Raw genomic sequence first — 20,976 nt, forward strand, 5'->3', positions numbered from 1 at the left:
TAGAAATTCCTGTTTCAAAGTTAGGGCAATTCAGAGCCAACTAAGGTGCATTCAGAGGTGCATTGTTTTACTTCAGATTTGCTAATTAATGGGACACTATGCACTATAACGTCTCATTGTAGTGTTTGATGAATTATCATCTAGTTTTATGTCCAATAATTTAAAAAAAACATTTGACACAAAAAAAAGCTGTTCCTGGCACACAAATTCTGATACCTCGACTCTCTCTTGGATAATGTGGTTGGATACATTTACACTTTTGCACTATTAGTCCAAAGCCAAACATATCCTTGCACTTTCTGTCTGTCATTGCCTTCCAAGGTTGGACTTAAGATGTAGTGTAACCTCTGCTTTATCCAAGTGACTGCAAAGTTGCTGGACTTTGAATGCGATGAAGAGTTCCTACATTTAACCAGAATAAAAATATGTCCTAACTTTTATGTGAATCAAGGAAGCTAGTTAAAAGCTTTAGCCAGATTTTCAGGTAGACTTTCCGGCTTAGTTTGGAGAGACAATAGTAGTTCCATAGGCTTCTGGGAAATGTATTCTACTAAGAAGGGCCCTAGATCTAACATCAGAGTTGTAGGATTTGAGTGTAAAACCACAAATTCATGGAAAGTTTCAAAAATTATAATTCTTCTATGACAGACTGAATACAACACACAAACTATAAAACCATTTTAAATTGCAGAGCAGTTATAATAAACATTAGTTGTTTTTTTTTCCTGCAGGAAGATGGCTTTTCTATTCCTGGTGTTCCGGCAGATGTTTATTTATTTTTAACTAGGGCAAGAGTTTTTGTTTAATGGTTTTACTTGTCTGCATGCTGTTCTTGCATCCCCTTCACGAGTGTGGAAGTGTAAAGAACTTAGTACATCATGGTTCAATAATGATGCATGTCATTGTTTTGTATACTCGTACACCTTTTACTGAAAGTACTCTTTTTGTGTATACCTACAGGGAGAAAGCCCATTACATACAGCATGCCGGGAGGGGCTGTCCAACCTTACAGCAGAACTCTTACAGCAAGGGGCCAACCCAAACATCCAGACAAAAGAGCCTGTACCATCCCCAAAAGGTTCTGTGGCAAATAACCCGTCATCCAGTGTATACTTGCAAACACCCCTGCACATGGCAATCGCTTACAGCCATCCCGACGTGGTATCCGTCATATTGGAGCAAAAAGGTATTTGTCCTTGTTGGACCATTAATGTATTAATCCTCCATATATATGCATACCAACATTGCAATATGTCAGGATAATATAATGTGTAAATCTATAGTAGCTAACAATCTTTAATACTTGAGAATTGTGCTTTGCCTCATAGGTGCAGTTATGTCAATGAGTTGCTGCCTGTGGCGGGATTATTTTAGAATTAAATCAAAGATGTTTGCTTGATCTAGCCCCCACTGTTTGTTTAATAACTGTGATTTACTCCAATTGTTTTAATTATATATATATATATATATATATATATATATAGTGGGATATGTTTTAGGAAAGTCTCTGTTGCAGGTTATTTCAAATGTTTAATATTGTATGTATTCGATTTGAATTTTGAGGGTGAAAAAAAAAAAACAGGGCGGGTACCCTACAGAACTCAATGCCACTTAAGATTCATGCATTAATTTCAGGGGTGGTCCTGCAGTGAGGTTTTGTATCCCCAGTGGTCCAGCTGGGTTTTCTGGATCAGTGCAGAGCTAGCTTATTGGCTGAGTGCTTCTAGCTCACTGTCAAAAGTAGTTAAGGGAAGGAGTGGTGCAAATAAGAAGCCAAATTGTTCTAAATGTTTTGTCTACTTACAATGGGAGATGCGAAGAGAACTCCTGGCACCATAGTCCCTATGAACCACTACAGTGCGTCATAGTGGTTGTGACGGACCAGGTACTAACGAGTACCATAAGCACTGTGCTGGAACACCATAACTACTGCAAACCCCATGAACCGTCGCAGCTTGGATGGGATCTCGCCATCTCCTTCCCACCCTGGACTTGTGACCAGGATCCAGCTTCCGGTGGGTAGACCTCTCTTAGTCCAGAGAGAGTAGCAGGAACAAGCTCTCACATGAGCTTAGTGATTATACTCGGGGGAGTAAAGGGATTATTCCAATCCCCCAGAGTGTAGTTCTCCAATCCCCCAAACATGAGCCAAAACTTCATGAAGGTGCGAGATGATCTGATCTTTAATGGTTCAGGTTGGCTTTTATTTAATTCTCCAGGCCAGAGGAACACACCCTGGACCTGATAGGGCACAGGAACATAAAGGACACAAACCAATCAGAACAAATATACAGTCTGTGACACGCCCATATACAGCACACAATCCCTCCCCTCTGCTTGGGAGATAGAGTAAAGTCCTGTTAGTAACCCAATTATCTCCAGGCAGAAAAAACAAATTTTCACAAAGTTCAGAAAGTATACCCAAAACATAACATCACCGGATAGCGCTGATCTGGGTGAACAACATATCCAAAAATCACCCAGATCAGAGCAGGGGTTCAAAAGTTTCATGGGAGTGTCTTTTTGACCGTCCGCAAGCATGGCTTCATGCCCAAAACAGTTCCAGGGAATTAGGGCCAGCGGTCGGTCTACAAAAGTACTTACATTACATGAAGAGGGGGCCTTTTAAAGTGTATTGGGCAAGGTATATTGCAGGGCCCATAGTCACAGGGTAGGAGGCAAGCAAACTGGCCCGTCCTAAAACCAGTGGCGAGGTCACTTTCACCACAATGGTTATGGTGTTTGTAGTGTTTATTTAATATGTCTTTAGATTGTTTATGAATACCAAAATATATATCTGTAACACTGTATAGTGGATACAAATAACACCTTACTAAAATTATTTCTCAAAACAATTTAATTTAGTATTCAAAATTATGTCAACTAGATTCCAATTCACATAGTTATTTACAAATAGACTATTATTTACCCAGCAACCCTAACAAATGGTTCAGTACTCCAAATAAAAATATATTGATAAACAATATAGCTGGAGCTGTGTAAAACTCATCTAATAAATTATTTTATTATTGTATTCCCATGCAGCCAATGCTCTTCATGCAACAAATAATCTTCAGATTATCCCTGACTTCAGCTTGAAGGACTCAAGAGAACAAACTGTGCTGGGCCTGGCGTTATGGACAGGTATGTGTCTAGAAAAATCTCTCATTACTGCTCTAAATGTGTTTCAATTTATGCGAAAAGTAAGTGGGCCTGTGTATATGTGGCCACTTAATTTGTTACTCTTGCTTATTAATTCAGATATTTAAACCATGAACCATGTGACTACATCTCCCCAAATAAAGCACCTAAAACTGGTGTACTCAAAATGTAGATCTCCAGAAGTTGTGGAAATACAACTCCCATGAAGCTTTGCCTTTAGTTACAACACATGATCACGTCAAGTTTAAACTTCATGAGATTTTCATGTATTAGTGTCTGATTGCACACAAGTAGTTTCAGACCAGATTTTCTGAACCATATATAGAAATGGGTGCAGTTCTGGGTAGGTTAGTTCCCCTGCTAAGCAAATAGTAAAACAACACTGTTTAAACCACAACAGCACACCAAGTAATGCAAAAAAAAAAATATATATATATATCATACTTAATTTTCAAATAAGTCTTCAAATACATTTTTTTTTTTTTTTTAAAAGCTAATACATAACACACTAATTTTCAAGTAACATTAAATAAATTCTATAGTTTTTTGGTACGCGTTTAAACCACTGGATATTGTTACAGTAATGGCAATTTTTTTTCTGACACTAAGGAAAAAAATACGGCATATCTTCATCTTCACTATTTGTGAGTTTTTTTGTTTTTTTTATTTAATTTTACTTAAAGGAACACTATAGTCACCTAAATTACTTTAGCTAAATAAAGCAGTTTTAGTGTATAGATCATTCCCCTGCAATTTCCCTGCTCAATTCACTGTCATTTAGGAGTTAAATCACTTTGTTTCTGTTTATGCAGCCCTAGCCACACCTCCCCTGGCTATGATTGACAGAGCCTGCATGAAAAAAAAAACTGGTTTCACTTTATAACAGATGTAATTTACCTTAAATAATTGTATCTCAATCTCTAAATTGAACTTTAATCACATACAGGAGGTTCTTGCAGGGTCTAGCAAGCTATTAACATAGCAGGGGATAAGAAAATCTTAATTGAACTTGCAATAAAGAAAGCCTAAATAGGGCTCTCTTTACAGGAAGTGTTTATGGAAGGCTGTGCAAGTCACATGCAGGGAGGTTTGAGCAGGGTTCATAAACAAAGGGATTTAACTCCTAAATGGCAGAGGATTGAGCAGTGAGGCTGCAGGGGCATGTTCTATACACCAAAACTGCTTCATTAAGCTAAAGTTGTTCAGGTGACTATAGTGTCCCTTTAAAACACTTCTAATTTCTATGATGTTTTGTATTTGTGCGTTAGTATAATTACTTTATAATGTCACAGCAATAAATGTGATTTTAATCTACTAATTTGTGGTTATGTTCTTCAGGTATGCACACCATTGCTGCACAACTGCTGGGGTCCGGGGCCTCTATAAATGACACAATGTCAGATGGGCAGACGTTGTTACATATGGCAATACAGAGACAGGATAGCAAGAGTGCCCTTTTCCTGCTGGAGCACCAAGCTGACATTAACGTCAGGTATTGAGTAATAAAATATAGCAGACAGCAAAATTTGTAAAATTGCTAGTGAACTGTCTAATGCAATATTATTTACCTGTTTTTTTATGTATAATAGAAGCAATCAATTTGAATAAATTATCCTTGACCAACATTGGTATTGTCCAGAAACATGAATTAGACTTGATAATTTGAGATTCTCTCAAGATTTTGTTTTTAATCAGCCAAACATGAGCCACCTTCAGGCAGAACTTCTTCAATATGATTACTGTGTAATAATAGGACCTTTTCTCCTCGTTATCACGCATAAAGAATATTGGAGTATAATGAGATATAACATCTGGAGTTGATGGTTTATTTGTTTTTTCATTTACATATCTGGACTTAGTAGTATAAATACAATTTTAAAAAGCAAATTTCGTTTATTATTTACTAAGTAACCTAACTTTTATTTGAAACATAATACTTCTGTACACTATGCATTTTATTTTCCCAATGGGCTAAGCGGAGTAAGTGAAAGGTGTGGGGGGGAAATACAAGCTTACTCTGCCTCGCTATGCACGCTGACTGCAGATTTAATGTTTGCACAGAATTGATATTCGGAAAGGAATTCCAGACTGTCATGTATGGTTGAACTAGCCACCAGCACAAAAGTGAATATATCAATGTGATTGAATTGCACAATGCACTTAGGTGACGCCTGATGGAAACAGGGGAGGGCTGGCATCCTCAGGCCTGGGGGGCAAATCCAGTCAAGTGGCCCATTGCACCACTGAATCGGCTCACCATCCATGCCCACCTTTTCCTAATTTTATAACGGATATTGATTGATGTTATGCTAATCAGTAGCTCTTTGCCATACCCACTCCTTCGCGGCTCCGACTTTCAATGTTGTCAGCTCAGGCTGAGAATCTCTGAGTCTGTGCTCTGACTAATTAACTGAGCACTGGAACCATGAGGGAGAGGATATGATCACCAGTGGACCACCAGGGAATAGTTTAAATTGAATATGATGGTGTCCCCAACTTGCGAGCTGTGTTGTCCGCTGGGCGCCTCTGTTGTCATGGCGCTCTGCGTGACTACACAGCTTGCACACCCCAAAGGCTGGCCCTGCTGGCAGACACACTGGCACTCACTGTGAATAACACACACACACTGACAGGCAGATATAGTTCTCCAGCATGATTGCTTTGGCCGTAGATGGCAAGAGTACAGAGCTCAGTAGGCGCCCGATGTAATGAGGGACTTCGGTGTCTGCAATGTCCTCAGGGACACTCCGAATCCGGATGTTGCGCTTTCACTTGGAGTCTTCAAGTGCTGCAATCCTACCTTCAATGAGGAGGTTTGCTTGCTTAGCCTGTCCATCTCGGACTTCTGGTCATCCTGCCTGCATTGCACCCGAGTCACACTCAAAGACACACTTATTAATAGACACACACACTTACTGACAGACACACACACACACACTTACTGACAGACACCAGTGCCATTTTAACAACATTATGGGCTCCCGGGCAATGCAGTGCAGTGGGGCTCTGCCTACACAACTCACAGGAATAAAAATTTAAATGATAGATACAATAAAGCTTATATTTATTAGTACCTCCAACAAATGCAATACATACATACACACACAGACTGCTGTATACATACACACACACACACACAGACTGCTGTATACATACACACACACACACAGACTGCTGTATACATACACACACACACACACAGACTGCTGTATACATACACACACACACACACAGACTGCTGTATACATACACACACACACACACAGACTGCTGTATACATACACACACACACACACAGACTGCTGTATACATACACACACACACACACAGACTGCTGTATACATACACACACACACACACAGACTGCTGTATACATACACACACACACACACAGACTGCTGTATACATACACACACACACACACACACAGACTGCTGTATACATACACACACACACACACAGACTGCTGTATACATACACACACACACACACAGACTGCTGTATACATACACACACACACACAGACTGCTGTATACATACACACACACACACAGACTGCTGTATACATACACACACACACACACAGACTGCTGTATACATACACACACACACACACAGACTGCTGTATACATACACACACACACACACACAGACTGCTGTATACATACACACACACACACACACAGACTGCTGTATACATACACACACACACACACACAGACTGCTGTATACATACACACACACACACACAGACTGCTGTATACATACACACACACACACACAGACTGCTGTATACATACACACACACACACACACAGACTGCTGTATACATACACACACACACAGACTGCTGTATACATACACACACACACAGACTGCTGTATACATACATACACACACACACAGACTGCTGTATACATACATACACACACACACAGACTGCTGTATACATACATACACACACACACAGACTGCTGTATACATACATACACACACACACAGACTGCTGTATACATACATACACACACACACAGACTGCTGTATACATACATACACACACACACAGACTGCTGTATACATACATACACACACACAGACTGCTGTATACATACATACACACACACAGACTGCTGTATACATACACACACACACAGACTGCTGTATACATACACACACACACACACAGACTGCTGTATACATACACACACACACACACAGACTGCTGTATACATACACACACACACACACAGACTGCTGTATACATACACACACACACACACAGACTGCTGTATACATACACACACACACAGACTGCTGTATACATACACACACACACACACAGACTGCTGTATACATACACACACACACACAGACTGCTGTATACATACACACACACACACACAGACTGCTGTATACATACACACACACACACAGACTGCTGTATACATACACACACACAGACTGCTGTATACATACACACACACACAGACTGCTGTATACATACACACACACACAGACTGCTGTATACATACACACACACACACAGACTGCTGTATACATACACACACACACAGACTGCTGTATACATACACACACACACAGACTGCTGTATACATACACACACACACAGACTGCTGTATACATACACACACACAGAGACTGCTGTATACATACACACACACACAGACTGCTGTATACATACACACACACAGACTGCTGTATACATACACACACACAGACTGCTGTATACATACACACACACAGACTGCTGTATACATACACACACACAGACTGCTGTATACATACACACACACACAGACTGCTGTATACATACACACACACACAGACTGCTGTATACATACACACACACACAGACTGCTGTATACATACACACACACACACACAGACTGCTGTATACATACACACACACACACACACACAGACTGCTGTATACATACACACACACACACACACACACACACAGACTGCTGTATACACACACACACACACACACACAGACTGCTGTATACATACACACACACACACACACACACACAGACTGCTGTATACATACACACACACACACACACACAGACTGCTGTATGCATACACACACACACACACACACACAGACTGCTGTATGCATACACACACACACACACACACACACAGACTGCTGTATGCACACACACACACACACACACACAGACTGCTGTATGCATACACACACACACACACACACACACACACAGGCTGCTGTATGCATACACACACACACACACACACACACAGGCTGCTGTATGCATACACACACACACACACACACAGGCTGCTGTATGCATACACACACACACACACACACAGGCTGCTGTATGCATACACACACACACACACACACACACAGGCTGCTGTATGCATACACACACACAGACTGCTGTATGCATACACACACAGACTGCTGAATACACATATACTGCAGTGAGGGGTGCAGGGAGCGAGGAGTGAGATGGTGTGTGTGTGTGTGTGTGTGTGTTGCAGAGTTTGAGGGGTGCAGGTAGCAAATGTTGTTGTTTTTTTGTTTTAAATACTACTATACATTAAATAAAATCTCTTCCCCCCCCCCCCCCCCCCATTCTTCTTACCTTTGGTGAAACGGGGAGGGGGGGGGCATAGCCAGCCCTGGTGGTCCAGTTGTGAGTTCAGGTTTTTTTTTTTGTTATTTTTTTCTTTTTTTTTATTGGAATAACCCTTTAATGTCAATAGAAGTAGTATGGGTAAAATGTACAAAGTAAATAGCAAAATAAGCAAATTACTCTTGTTGTTTTAGAACCCGGGAAGGAGAAACGGCATTGCAGTTGGCAATTAAAAACCAGCTCCCTCTTGTGGTGGATGCTGTTTGCACACGTGGGGCTGACATGTCTGTTACTGATGATCAAGGGAATCCTCCTCTCTGGCTTGCACTGGAAAATGAACTGGAAGATATTGCATCAACTTTGGTATGTTTGCATAGCTGCCCGAGTTCATAAATATGACATACCATATTAGCACCTGTCTTGCAACAGCTTGATGATGCAGTAAGCAACGTTTAGGTTGCATCACGTTTTTCTCCACGCACATTGGCAGTGCTCACAAATAGGTTATTTTTCCCCCTCTGTTAGGTAGATCACATAGCTCACTATAGAAGTTATGTTTTTCTTCCCTCTGTTTGGTAGATCACTTAAGATGTTTAGCACAATGTCCCAATTATTGTTTTATACAAAGACTCCTTAAAATACACCCACACACCATTCCAACATCCACAGTATCCTTCCTCTCAAGGACTGGCAGACTCGGTACTTTGTAAAGTTTTCGTTTGGAATGCATGGGTTGTTTCCCATTGTATCACAATGATATTTTTTTTTTCTTTGTGACCTGGTTATATTCTATGTCGGCTTGGTTGGTATGCACAAGGGGAATGTTGCTGTTTTTTTTTTTCTTTTTTCTAGAAGATGCTAAACCAGGTGTAGACATAGTATTCCTGTTTCATTCTATCAAGTGAAAGGACTTAGAGACTTGTGTGAAATAAGCTGGTGATCCATTTTTACAGTAGCAATTTCTTGATAGGTACCAATTTTTTTAACCGTTAAGAGCGCAAAAAAAAGCAATAAATACAGGAATACGATAGCCTCCTTTATAAATTACTCTCAAGCAGATATAGAAAAAGTCCACATGTAAAAGTATATCAAATATATGCAACAGTTCACTTAGCTTATAAAGAATTCATATAAAGCAGGACTCCTTCAATGAAATGATGAAAGGTGAGAATTAAATATAATTGAACCCACTGGTGCAGTTGGCAATGTATCCCACCATCAAAGTAACACAACTGCATCTTAAAGGGAAATAACAACTCTGTGCATACTGTAATTCTGTAATATTTTGTAAATTATTATTATCAATACAAATAAAACACTATTAAATAAAACAATTATTATTATCAATACAAATAAAACACGTATTTACATAAGTTGTGGCGCTTAATTATAACCAACAAATATATCAAACACTAACCTATTATACACAGAAGTTGTATCCATAAACTACATAGAAGTATAAATGAGTGAAAATTCATTGAATTTAGGTAATATAAAAATCTAAATATTCCCCAGATCTTTCTCTGACAAATGTATAAACCAATTACAATCCCCTGTTTTTAATGGAAGTATATATTCCAGTAATGTGCACACCTGTTGTATATAGGACATAAAAAGCTTAGAGGGAATTTCTTTATCCCTATTATTAGCAGCAGGACTGGTTTTAACCCCTATTCCCTTTTAAAAATGGTGTTGTCCTGGTCCTTAATTCATACTAGCAATATTTGGAGAAATCACTAATATTATGCCAAGGGAAAGATGAGAGGTGGGGCTAGGCTTTGATATTCATATGTGTTTAGTGGTCTGCCTGCCTAACATATGTAATAATCCATTCATGAGTACTATACTGATGCTAGAGAAAAATACTTTTATGAAAAGTAAAATTATTTTTCTTTTCCTCAGGCGTCTGGTAAGAAAGTGAGGATTGCATGCATATGCATATGTATAGTTTGGCAAGGTAAAAACAATTGGTGCTATCTACTGCAATGTAGTGTGGAGGCTAGAATAGAAGAGACGGTTTTCTGCCAAATTGTCTTGTCATTTGGCTGTTACATCCACATGTGTTGACCCATTATGGAAATGTCACCATTATGTCATGGGAAAATGAAGACCACTGCCGAATGGGGACAATACCTAATGTATTGATCAGAGTTCTAGGAGGAAATAGCAGTAGTTGATATTCTCAGGGTACATGGGACACATTTTACAGACTTAATATTACATCTTGGGTGTGCAGCTTTAGATCACTAGTTTTGGAGGACACTTGTCTATGTAAGCAAATATTCCATATTGTACAATTTTATTCCCTTAGGTGAGACATGGGTGTGATGCCACATTTTGGGGAACAGGACCAAGCGGATGTCTACAGACCCTTCTTCATCGAGCTATTGATGAAAACAAAGAACAGACCGCATGTTTTCTTATTCGCAGGTTAGGCAATAAAATAGTTTCCTTCTTGTTTGACATTTCTAGAGATTACAATATAACCCTACAATAAAATAATGTGCATAAGATTAGTTATGTCTTGCTTTAATATGTCACAGGTAAACTGATTAACCACATTTAAATTCTTACTTATAAATTTTCCCACTGTAAATCATTCTCATTTGATTGTATATTGATCATAAAGTCTGACACATGAATAAATACACAATGAATTATAATATTAAAGTAAAGTACAAAAACATTTTTTTTACTAGATCCCTGAAGCCTTGAACATTAGCTATTTGTGTTGGCTTATGACTCTTATCATAACACTGCTGTCCAAGTTGGCTAGAATTAACATTGATAATGCAGACGTATAAACTCTGCATTATCAATGCAATTAAGGACAAGACAGGTTTTGTATTTTTTTTTATTTATTTTTTTAGGAACCCCCCCCAAACACTGTAGTGTTATAGTGCGTAGAGTTCCACTGTAAGAGTAATTTTATTTAATTAATAGAAGCAAATTTAATACCTAAAATTCGAGTTTTGGGTTCTTGTTTTGTAATATGGAGAAAGTGGTAATAACTGACCAGAACACATGGGGTAAAAGTCGTAGTGAAGAAAAATTAAGTGGGGGGAAAGTATTAAATCACATGTAACCAATTTAAAAAGTAACATTTTTTTCCATGGGCCTTGATAGTATATAATGATTGATTTCGTAAGTGGATGCATGAAATGTGGGGTTTGGATGAAATGGCCGCACGTAAAACAGCCGCAACAACGATAGCAGCCTGTTTTTATGGATCTGTTAACACCACCAAATCATATGCCTTTTCCTCTTGAGAAACTAGTAATTGGGGGACACTTAAAGATGTCTGACAAAGTGCTATCCGTAGCTAAAATCTTCCGGTTTGATTTATTACTTTGAACTGCAGACTTTAACTCTGTAGTATAGCGCACATTGCAAACAAGTTGAGATTATTGATCAATATTTGTACTAATATTAGTCATTGCTCTCAATACATACTTTCATTTTAGCTTTCTCTCTTTGTGCAGTTAGTAAGGCGAAGGGTGAGTGTGTGTATTTTTTAACATTATTATCTCTGTTTTCAGTGGGTGTGATGTGAACAGTACTAGAAAACCAGGACCTAATGGAGAAGGAGAAGAGGAGGCCCGGGATGGACAGACACCCCTGCATCTGGCTTCTTCTTGGGGCTTGGAAGAGGTGGTACAGTGCCTTTTGGAATTTGGTGCCAATGTGAATACCCAGGTATGTTCATTATTGTGTCATTTACTGATTTACGGTGCAGCATATTTATTTTATAGTTTAGATAGGTAACATTTGGCATCTAAGCTTTTGTGGACAACAATCCCCTTACATTGGACAGGGCTTTTAATTCTTGCAGTTTTTCCAAAAATTTTAGATGTTGCTGTTCACAGCATATGTTTATCCACAAAATATTATCAAATTTAGCTATATTTCATTAGTAAAGTCCTCTTCAGCCACACTATGTAAAAACTGCATTTAGAAAAACACTGCTGTTTTTTTTTGTGGGTTTTTTTTTGTGTGTCTGTATGTTTAACTAGATAAACGTAACCTGTATGCAATATGTCCTGTCTGATGACCATAGGATGCTGAGGGAAGAACGCCACTCCACATTGCCATTATGAACCAGCACAGCGTGATTATTCAACTAATGATTTCTCATCCTGACATCAAACTGAATGTACGTGACAGGCAAGGCATGACCCCCTTCGCATGTGCCATGACATTTAAAAATAACAAAGCTGCAGAATCAATCCTGAAACGAGAACCTGGAGCAGCCGAGCAGGTATGGACTTTTCCAAAGGGTGCCATTTAAAAGAAATAAATAAATTATATTATCATCCCCTTTCTTGAAGGTGGCAATTATTGAAGAATTTTATCTCAATATTTATTTGTGTATTGATTCTGCCCAAAGAAGATAGATGTTTTTGTAAGAATTCATTGGAAAATGCAAAAAAAAAGCTTGTAGAATATAAAACAAAGCTTTGCTAATTTACATATCGCTTACAAGTTGTTTTATAACATGCAGGTACCTAGAACATCCCTTTAATTACTGTGTCCATATATCTACCATCTTCTACCTGCACGTCAACTTGGAGAACTATACTAATTTGTAAAACTTTTTTTTTTATTTATTTTTTTATAATGAGGCATCTTGCACGTTTTAACTTGTGTTTAATAGTGATTTCTATCCCTATTATTTAGGTGGATAATAAGGGGAGGAACTTCCTACACGTAGCTGTTCAGAATTCAGATATTGAGAGTGTGCTGTTCCTGATCAGTGTTCAGGCTAATGTAAACTCCAGAGTCCAAGATGCCTCGAAGTTAACCCCTTTACACTTGGCTGTACAGGCAGGATCAGAGATTATTGTGCGCAACCTGGTATGTATAGCTTGCTTTCATTTCACATGCAGAAATTCACTTAATATATTAACTTTGTCAAAAGAAAAGCGTTTATAGATAACACTAGATTCAACGAGGACGCCAGACACAAATCATTTGTGCAAAACAATAGTAAATACAAGACTATTTGCAACACATAAGATATGGACTTTTTTCCCTCAATGCATGGATATGCTCATAAAGGGAAACCAAGAGCAGTATTATAGTGCTACACATCTATTTATTCAAAACAAAGTGGGAAGAATAAAAACACACCCACGCAGTGTAAAGCATAAATACAAAGAAATATGCAAATAGGCTTTGCCACTAGGGCTCAATCCCACTGCTTATTAACTTTGTCATCTTTTTTCACACATTCATTTAAAATGTTCATTAATGTTGTTGTAAGTAAATACAATTTTCTCAAGGGATGATCTGTTCTGCCAGCTTCTTGCAGGTGCCAAGGTGAATGAATTAACAAAACATCGACAGACTGCCCTTCACTTGGCCGCCCAACAGGACATGCCCACCATATGTTCAGTCTTATTGGAGAATGGAGTAGATTTTGGGGCTGCAGATGAGAATGGAAATAATGGTAAGCTTTGTAGGGGAAATCATTACAGGTGTATAATAAAAAGATGCCATATATATGCGGTAGCTGCACCTACTCTTCCTACTCTTCTACATATTTAGAACAAAACAAATGTATAGATTGGCAGAAAAGAACCATTCGGCCCATGCTTAAACTTCTTTACTGTGTTAACCTCTACCACTTCAGCTGGAAGTCTATTCCATGCATCCACTACCGTCTCAGTAAAGTAATACTTCCTGATATTATTTTTAAACCTTTCCCCATCAGATGAAAACAGAGTCAAGACAAATAAATATCAAAAGTGGCATATTCCAAGCTGATATGCTATCCCTGATGCTGTTCTGCATAGCCCTTAGACAGTTCATCATGAACAGTGGATACGGATACAAGTTCAACAATGGAGCTACCGTCATCCACCTACTCTACATGAACAATATCAAGCTGTATGCCAAGATTGAGTGGGTTTTTAGACTCACTGATCCCCCTAACTAGTATATACAGCAAAGGCATTGGTATGTTGTTTGCACTAGAAAAGTTTTAGTAAATGATAGCAAAAAGAGAGAAGATGCCACCCCTGGGAGGGAATCGCCTGCACTACTGGGCACAGGGGGAGAGACCACAGAGACCGCGGGGAAATCAAGTGAGCCACCTAGCATGGCGGACGCCACATGGCACCACGACCCTGTCAATGGACAAAGCGACCTAACGACCAGACTCATCTTTGACAAATTCTGGCGAGACCTGGAGCAGAGGAAGCATCACACCACCTCTGAGCAGCCGATAGCACACTCACCAACACAGCAGGTCGTGCGTCCACAACAGACAACCGCAAGACAAACCACCTTGCCCACACAAGCAACGCCATACCGGTGTCCACCTACATGGCGGGAAAACAAGACACCCAGAGCGCGACGGCGAAGACGGATCAAGTCGCAACTGACCGCGCACCGCTCCACACCTTCTGAACTGGACACTGACGTGGCTCCAAAAGTGAGGAAGCTCAGTGGAGCGCCCCAACGAGTGCACCAGCCTGGGAGATTTGGCACGACTGCTTACCACCCTCGCTCTGGGCTGCGGCCTACTCCGCGATAGACCCTTCAAGACTTCTCTCACCCTAGGGAGCACAACACTCAGCGGGTCAGCAGACTCACCAAGAATCCCCGAGCTGTACCAACGACCCGACACGGGACTTATGATTTAAATGGCCTGGGGGAGGGGGGGCTACCTTGCAGAATTTAAGCCACGAGCATAGAAAAGGGGTAGGAGGAGCCACCTGACTCCAAGCAATGCCTTAGCAGACGCAAACCTCTTATGCCCCACAATAGGGATAAAAATCCCACTGGTATGCCCTAATTTCACTCCTCTGTTATCCTTGTGTCAGTCACCTTGTCCTCCCAACATTAGCATGTTTCACAATCTATTTTACACCCATACTCACCATGTCTGACACAGCATAACTCAACATTTCCCTCTTATTATATAGCTTAGACATGATCGGTTTCACCTGGACTCTAAACCATACGATTAAAAAAAAAAAATGTGCTGCATACTCAAATGCCATATAAATGTTACACTTTGTCTAATTGCTTGTTTGTCACTGCTATTGGGGAATTGACAGAATGTCTATAAATCATATGCACACAAAAATAAAGAATTAAAAAAAAAAAAAAAAAAGATGATCAGGGTTAAAGGGTTCAAGTGCCAGAAGGCACATAGGAACCATGGGGAAGAGGCTAGGAGGACAGCAACATACAAGTACCTACACAGAGTCTGATATGTCATGAAGTAGCAGCTCATTGATAAGATGTTAGCAATGCAGTATACACTGAGAGAGACCTACCAAGTTAAAGGCGCTAAGTGTCTACCTTTTTATGAATTATCCGTGAGCTTTTTAATAGTATTTCTTGTATGTTCTTTTATAGCACTCCATCTTGCAGTGATGCATGGCCGTTTGAACAATATCCGCTGTCTTTTAACTGAATGCAATGTGGATGCTGAAGCACTTAACTTAAGGTAACAATAGGCAGGTCATTATGTAATGATTTGAATTAATTCAAATATTTTTTGTTTAATTACAAAATCCATTTGAGTATTTTAAATGTTAGCATTTGTATTATATTTGTTACTTGCCATAAAACATTCCAGGCATAATATATTTACAACCAGAGTGTATGATGATGTATTTTTATGATGGCTGGGTTTAATTTAAAGGAGCACTATAGGGTCAGGAACACAAACATGTATTTCTGACTCTACAGTGTTAAAACTACCATTTTGGTGGCTTGCCCTCCCCCTTAGCCCCCCTTAAAAGGTAATAGAACTTACCTTATTTCCAGCACTGCACTTTCCCTGCCCCTGATCCGCCTCGTTGCCGAGATTTCAGCCAACCCAGAAAGCATTGGATTGGCTAAAATCGGCAAGGAGGCGGAACGGGGTGGGAATAATCAGCACCTCCTCTTAGAGATACATGGAATTGGTGCATCTCTATTGGGAAATGTTCTCCGCATTAAAACGCTGAATGGCTGTGCAGCACCTTCCCCAGGAAGCACCTCCAGTGCGAGAGGTGTCCCTAAGGGGGCAATGTAAACATTGCCTGAAGGGAATTATTATACTCACTATTAAAGGACCACTCTAGTGCCAGGAAAACATACCAGTTTTCCTGGCACTAGAGTGCCCTGAGGGTGCCCCCACCCTCAGGGACCCACTCCCGCCGGGCTCTGGGGGGAGGAAGGGGTTAAACTTACCTCTTTCTCCAGCGCCGGGCGGGGAGCTTTCCTCCTCCTCTCCTTCTTCCTTGCGACGTCATTGGCTGAATGCGCATGCGTGGCAGGAGCCGCGCTCGCATTCAGCCGGTCGCATAGGAAAGCATTTACAATGCTTTCCTATTGACGCTTGCGTGCTCTCACTGTGATTTTCACAGTGAGAAGCACGCAAGCGCCTCTAGCGGCTGTCAATGAGACAGCCACTTGAGGTTTTGGAGGCTGGATTAACCCTCAGTATAAACATAGCAGTTTCTCTGAAACTGCTATGTTTATAAAAAAAAGGGTTAATCCTAGAGGGACCTGGCACGCAGACCACCTCATTAAGCTGAAGTGGTCTGGGTGCCTAGAGTGGTCCTTTAAGCTGTAGTTGCTCTGGTGACTATAGTGTCCCTTTAAATTATGTTTTTTCCACCGCTTTGTGCTCTCAGTTTTCCCATAAATTCTGCTATGGCTTATGTGTAAATTGTTAGTTTCCTTTAAAGTGTTACTTCAAGCAACACAACCACTTCAGTGATTTGAAGTGGTCATGGTGCTTGTAGTCTGTATGTGCATCATTTCACTCTGAACTGCTGCACACGCAGAGTTAAATAACTTGGTTGCTGGAGTTGTTACCACTGGCAGCCACATTAGCCAGCCCAAAACGAGAGACAAATGTTAATTTTGTGCATATTTGGCATTCGTTGTCAGCACACATAGCATGCTAGCGACAGACGACCCATGGCCAAGTACGTGCCATGCAGTAAGGGGTAATGACGTCACCGGAGGATGATCAGTCTGCTAGGAGAACTTTGCTTTACAGGTAAGTTTAATCTTTTTTTTTTTTTTTTTTTTAAACACTCGGAGGGGAGCATGCTAGCGAGGGTTACTTCAACCAAAATAGTGTTTTAATTGAAGTAAACCTTGAAGTCTTAAGCGTACTATAGTGGATACCTTGATTACAGTGCCACACCACACTGCCTAGGTCCATAAATGTCAAAACAATTGTCTAGTTCATTGTAGAGTGGCAGAATGCACTAGCTATTGATCCAACACTGGTTATAGTAGATTGTCTCGCATGAGATACCTGCTTGGCACGTGTGAGCTCTAAGGTTTTTATCATGCCAGTAGTGAATCCTATCAGACATGTCTGGGTGCCCTTCCGTTTCATTTTCAAATGTCCAATACTGGATTGTCTATTCTTTATAAATAATAGGCATTAATTATAACCTTAAAATGTGCTTTAATGTTACAGAGGCCAGTCTCCAATGCATATTTTGGGACAATATGGAAAGGAAAATGCAGCTGCCATATTTGAACTTTTCCTAGAATGTATGCCAGAGTACCCACTTGATAAACCTGACACAGAAGGAAATACAGGCAAGTGGTACCACAATTGTTAAAAGAAAATGTTCATGTTTAACATTTAGTTTCACTGTTAAATTAATAGAACTTGCCGAAACATTGTGTTTTTCTTGTGTAAATGTCTAGGAATTTCAAGGAAACTGATTAATAAAACATTAAATGTGGCATTCTCTCTTTCACCTCTTTTTGTACACCTTGCAACCAGGATAAGACAATTGTTTTAGCATGTATTTGTTGGAGTATTTAGAAATAATTCCCCACTTTCTTACTAACATTGTCTATATTAGAAATTGTGCGTGACACGTTAAAATGGAGACTAATTTTTTGTTTTTGTTTTTTTCAGTACTCCTCCTGGCCTATATGAAAGGAAATGCCAATCTTTGCCGAGCCATTGTGAAAGCTGGTGCCAGGCTTGGGGTAAACAACAACCAAGGAGTTAATATATTTAACTATCAAGTTGCTACAAAGCAACTTCTATTTAGACTTCTAGGTAAGCAAAAGCAGTTGGATAAATAATGGCAGTTACTGCGCTGGTCCTTGCTCTCATGTAATTGTCATTGTGTTTTGTTTTTTGTTGTGGGAGTGGGTCATTTTTGCTACAAATTGTCAAATACAAAAATGATTTTGTTACATTAGGGAATAAATAGTATGGCATTTATTCTGTGTTTCTATTTACATGAAGTTATGTGAGCAAAAAAATAAATAAATCAAAACAGCCAACTGACTGACTTGTTTTGCCTTTATTTTTAGACATGCTTTCACAAGAACCACCCTGGTGTGATGGATCAAACTGTTATGAATGCACAGCCAAGTTTGGGGTCACCACCAGAAAGCATCACTGGTAAGATAATATCTCCAAGCCCCCCCAAAACATATATTTTTGATAATGTGCATTTAAAACCTATTTGTGAAATGTGAAGAATTTTTTTAATTCAAAACAAAATAGTTGTTTTTAAAGTGAGGATAAGAATGCATGATTTATAGTTCATTATTTTATATGTAATGTTCGCAAGAATAAAATAGTACTTTTAATGCTTACCTTTTTCTTTTTGTTTTCTTGCAGCCGACATTGTGGACGTCTGCTATGTTATAAATGCTCAACCAAGGAGATTCCCATTATAAAGTTTGACCTGAACAAACCAGTACGAGTTTGTAACATTTGCTTCGATGTGTTGACGCTGGGCGGATTCTCTTAGTATCAGTGGAGAAATAGACCTTTTGGTTTTTGAAAAACAGCATTTCTGATGAGATATGTGCCCAACCAAGCAGAAGGACTTTGCACTTCCATCATGGACTTAATGGACCATATAATGATATATTCCATTATAAACAATGTGTATGATTGTACATGTATAGGCTTTACTAGATGCTAACTGGACTTTTTCCCCCCCAAAGTCCAGTGATGTATTTGGAATGGTAAAATATTGACCTGAACTTTAGGCTGAACAGAATATCGAAGTGGTTCAACCCGGATGCATTTGAGAGAAGCCCTCTGTCCAGATGAGTTCTTAACACCCCTCCCATTGACACATCCTAAAATCTTGTCAACCATATCTTTACAATTATGTCATAAATATCCAGCTGAATTTGGGGGAAAACAGTAATGTTTTCTAAAACAGGGTTTAGTTTTGAAGAAAGCCAATTAAAAAGTGGCCTTAAAATATCAGCTTTATAACCAACACTTCAGTGGAGTTGTGGTAGAACTGTGTTCATTCTTGTATGCCCCTTTTTTATCGGGGATATATCTAGGTAATCTGTATGAATAGCTTACAAAACATATTTACCCCATGTTAAAAGGCCTCTTGCATTATTACTTTCCTGGAACTGATTATTTTCACTGTTTATTCTTTTCCCAATCCTCCTTTTGTTAGCCATGCTCCTCAAAGTAAGTGTGCTGTGAAACAGGAGTCAATTTGTCAAAATGTTTGAACACTAATGTGTCCTAAGTTTAAAAAAAAAATATATATATATCTATATATATATCTACATCTTGAATCTAATCATTTGATATACAAATTAAATATCTAAACTACATGGATTAATTACACAAGATAACGTGTTTTATAACTGTATTTTTTTATTATTTGAATACTAATGGTAATCATTTTGTTCCAATGTGTAATTATACATTAACAAAAATGAGTGTGAAAATGTGATTTGTTGATGCAAAGGAACTTTTTTGTGGGGGAAGAAGTTGACTAAAAGAAGCAGCCGTTTATTTTATAAAGTGTTACTAATTGCACATATAGTTTAGACTTGAGTAATATCCGTGCACTTATTTTCTGCAAGCTAATTTTGCCTTAATTTTAAGGATACTGTTTACCTTTTCTGCTATGTGTAATTCTATCAGAACTAGATATACCACGATGAACGATATCCCAGTAAATATAAAGTTCTATGCCATGCAAAGGATTAAATATGTAGTTTGCCCTGTTTCTAGTTTCTCAGAGCCATATACATTTTAGTCTGTAGTCATATGATATAATGTGGGATCAATGATGGCTGAATCTCTTTGTTGCCAAAGCAGCATAAGACATTTTTAAAGCTTTTGGATGTATAGGGGGAATAATAAAATGACAGATAACACTCTTGTTTTATCGAACACCCTTTAACCCCATTTTGACTTTCTATT

At 39.1% G+C, this 20,976-nt stretch overlaps 1 protein-coding gene across 1 annotated transcript in view; it reads left to right on the plus strand.

Moving 5' to 3' along the window:
- ANKFY1 (ankyrin repeat and FYVE domain containing 1) overlaps positions 1 to 20,154 on the plus strand; it is an 84,096-nt gene extending 63,942 nt beyond the window's left edge. The window contains exons 12-25 of the mRNA XM_063457418.1: positions 961 to 1,186; positions 3,046 to 3,144; positions 4,501 to 4,654; positions 8,990 to 9,158; positions 11,107 to 11,225; positions 12,335 to 12,491; positions 12,853 to 13,053; positions 13,473 to 13,649; positions 14,097 to 14,244; positions 16,164 to 16,254; positions 18,235 to 18,359; positions 18,688 to 18,834; positions 19,095 to 19,185; positions 19,408 to 20,154. Coding sequence (XP_063313488.1) covers positions 961 to 1,186; positions 3,046 to 3,144; positions 4,501 to 4,654; positions 8,990 to 9,158; positions 11,107 to 11,225; positions 12,335 to 12,491; positions 12,853 to 13,053; positions 13,473 to 13,649; positions 14,097 to 14,244; positions 16,164 to 16,254; positions 18,235 to 18,359; positions 18,688 to 18,834; positions 19,095 to 19,185; positions 19,408 to 19,540 — 2,037 coding nt within the window. The 3' untranslated portion in view covers positions 19,541 to 20,154. The remainder of the gene's footprint in view (positions 1 to 960; positions 1,187 to 3,045; positions 3,145 to 4,500; positions 4,655 to 8,989; positions 9,159 to 11,106; positions 11,226 to 12,334; positions 12,492 to 12,852; positions 13,054 to 13,472; positions 13,650 to 14,096; positions 14,245 to 16,163; positions 16,255 to 18,234; positions 18,360 to 18,687; positions 18,835 to 19,094; positions 19,186 to 19,407) is intronic.
- Positions 20,155 to 20,976: the final 822 nt, after the last annotated feature.

Source organism: Pelobates fuscus, chromosome 1 (genome assembly GCF_036172605.1).
Source record: "Pelobates fuscus isolate aPelFus1 chromosome 1, aPelFus1.pri, whole genome shotgun sequence".
Lineage (NCBI taxonomy): Eukaryota > Metazoa > Chordata > Amphibia > Anura > Pelobatidae > Pelobates > Pelobates fuscus.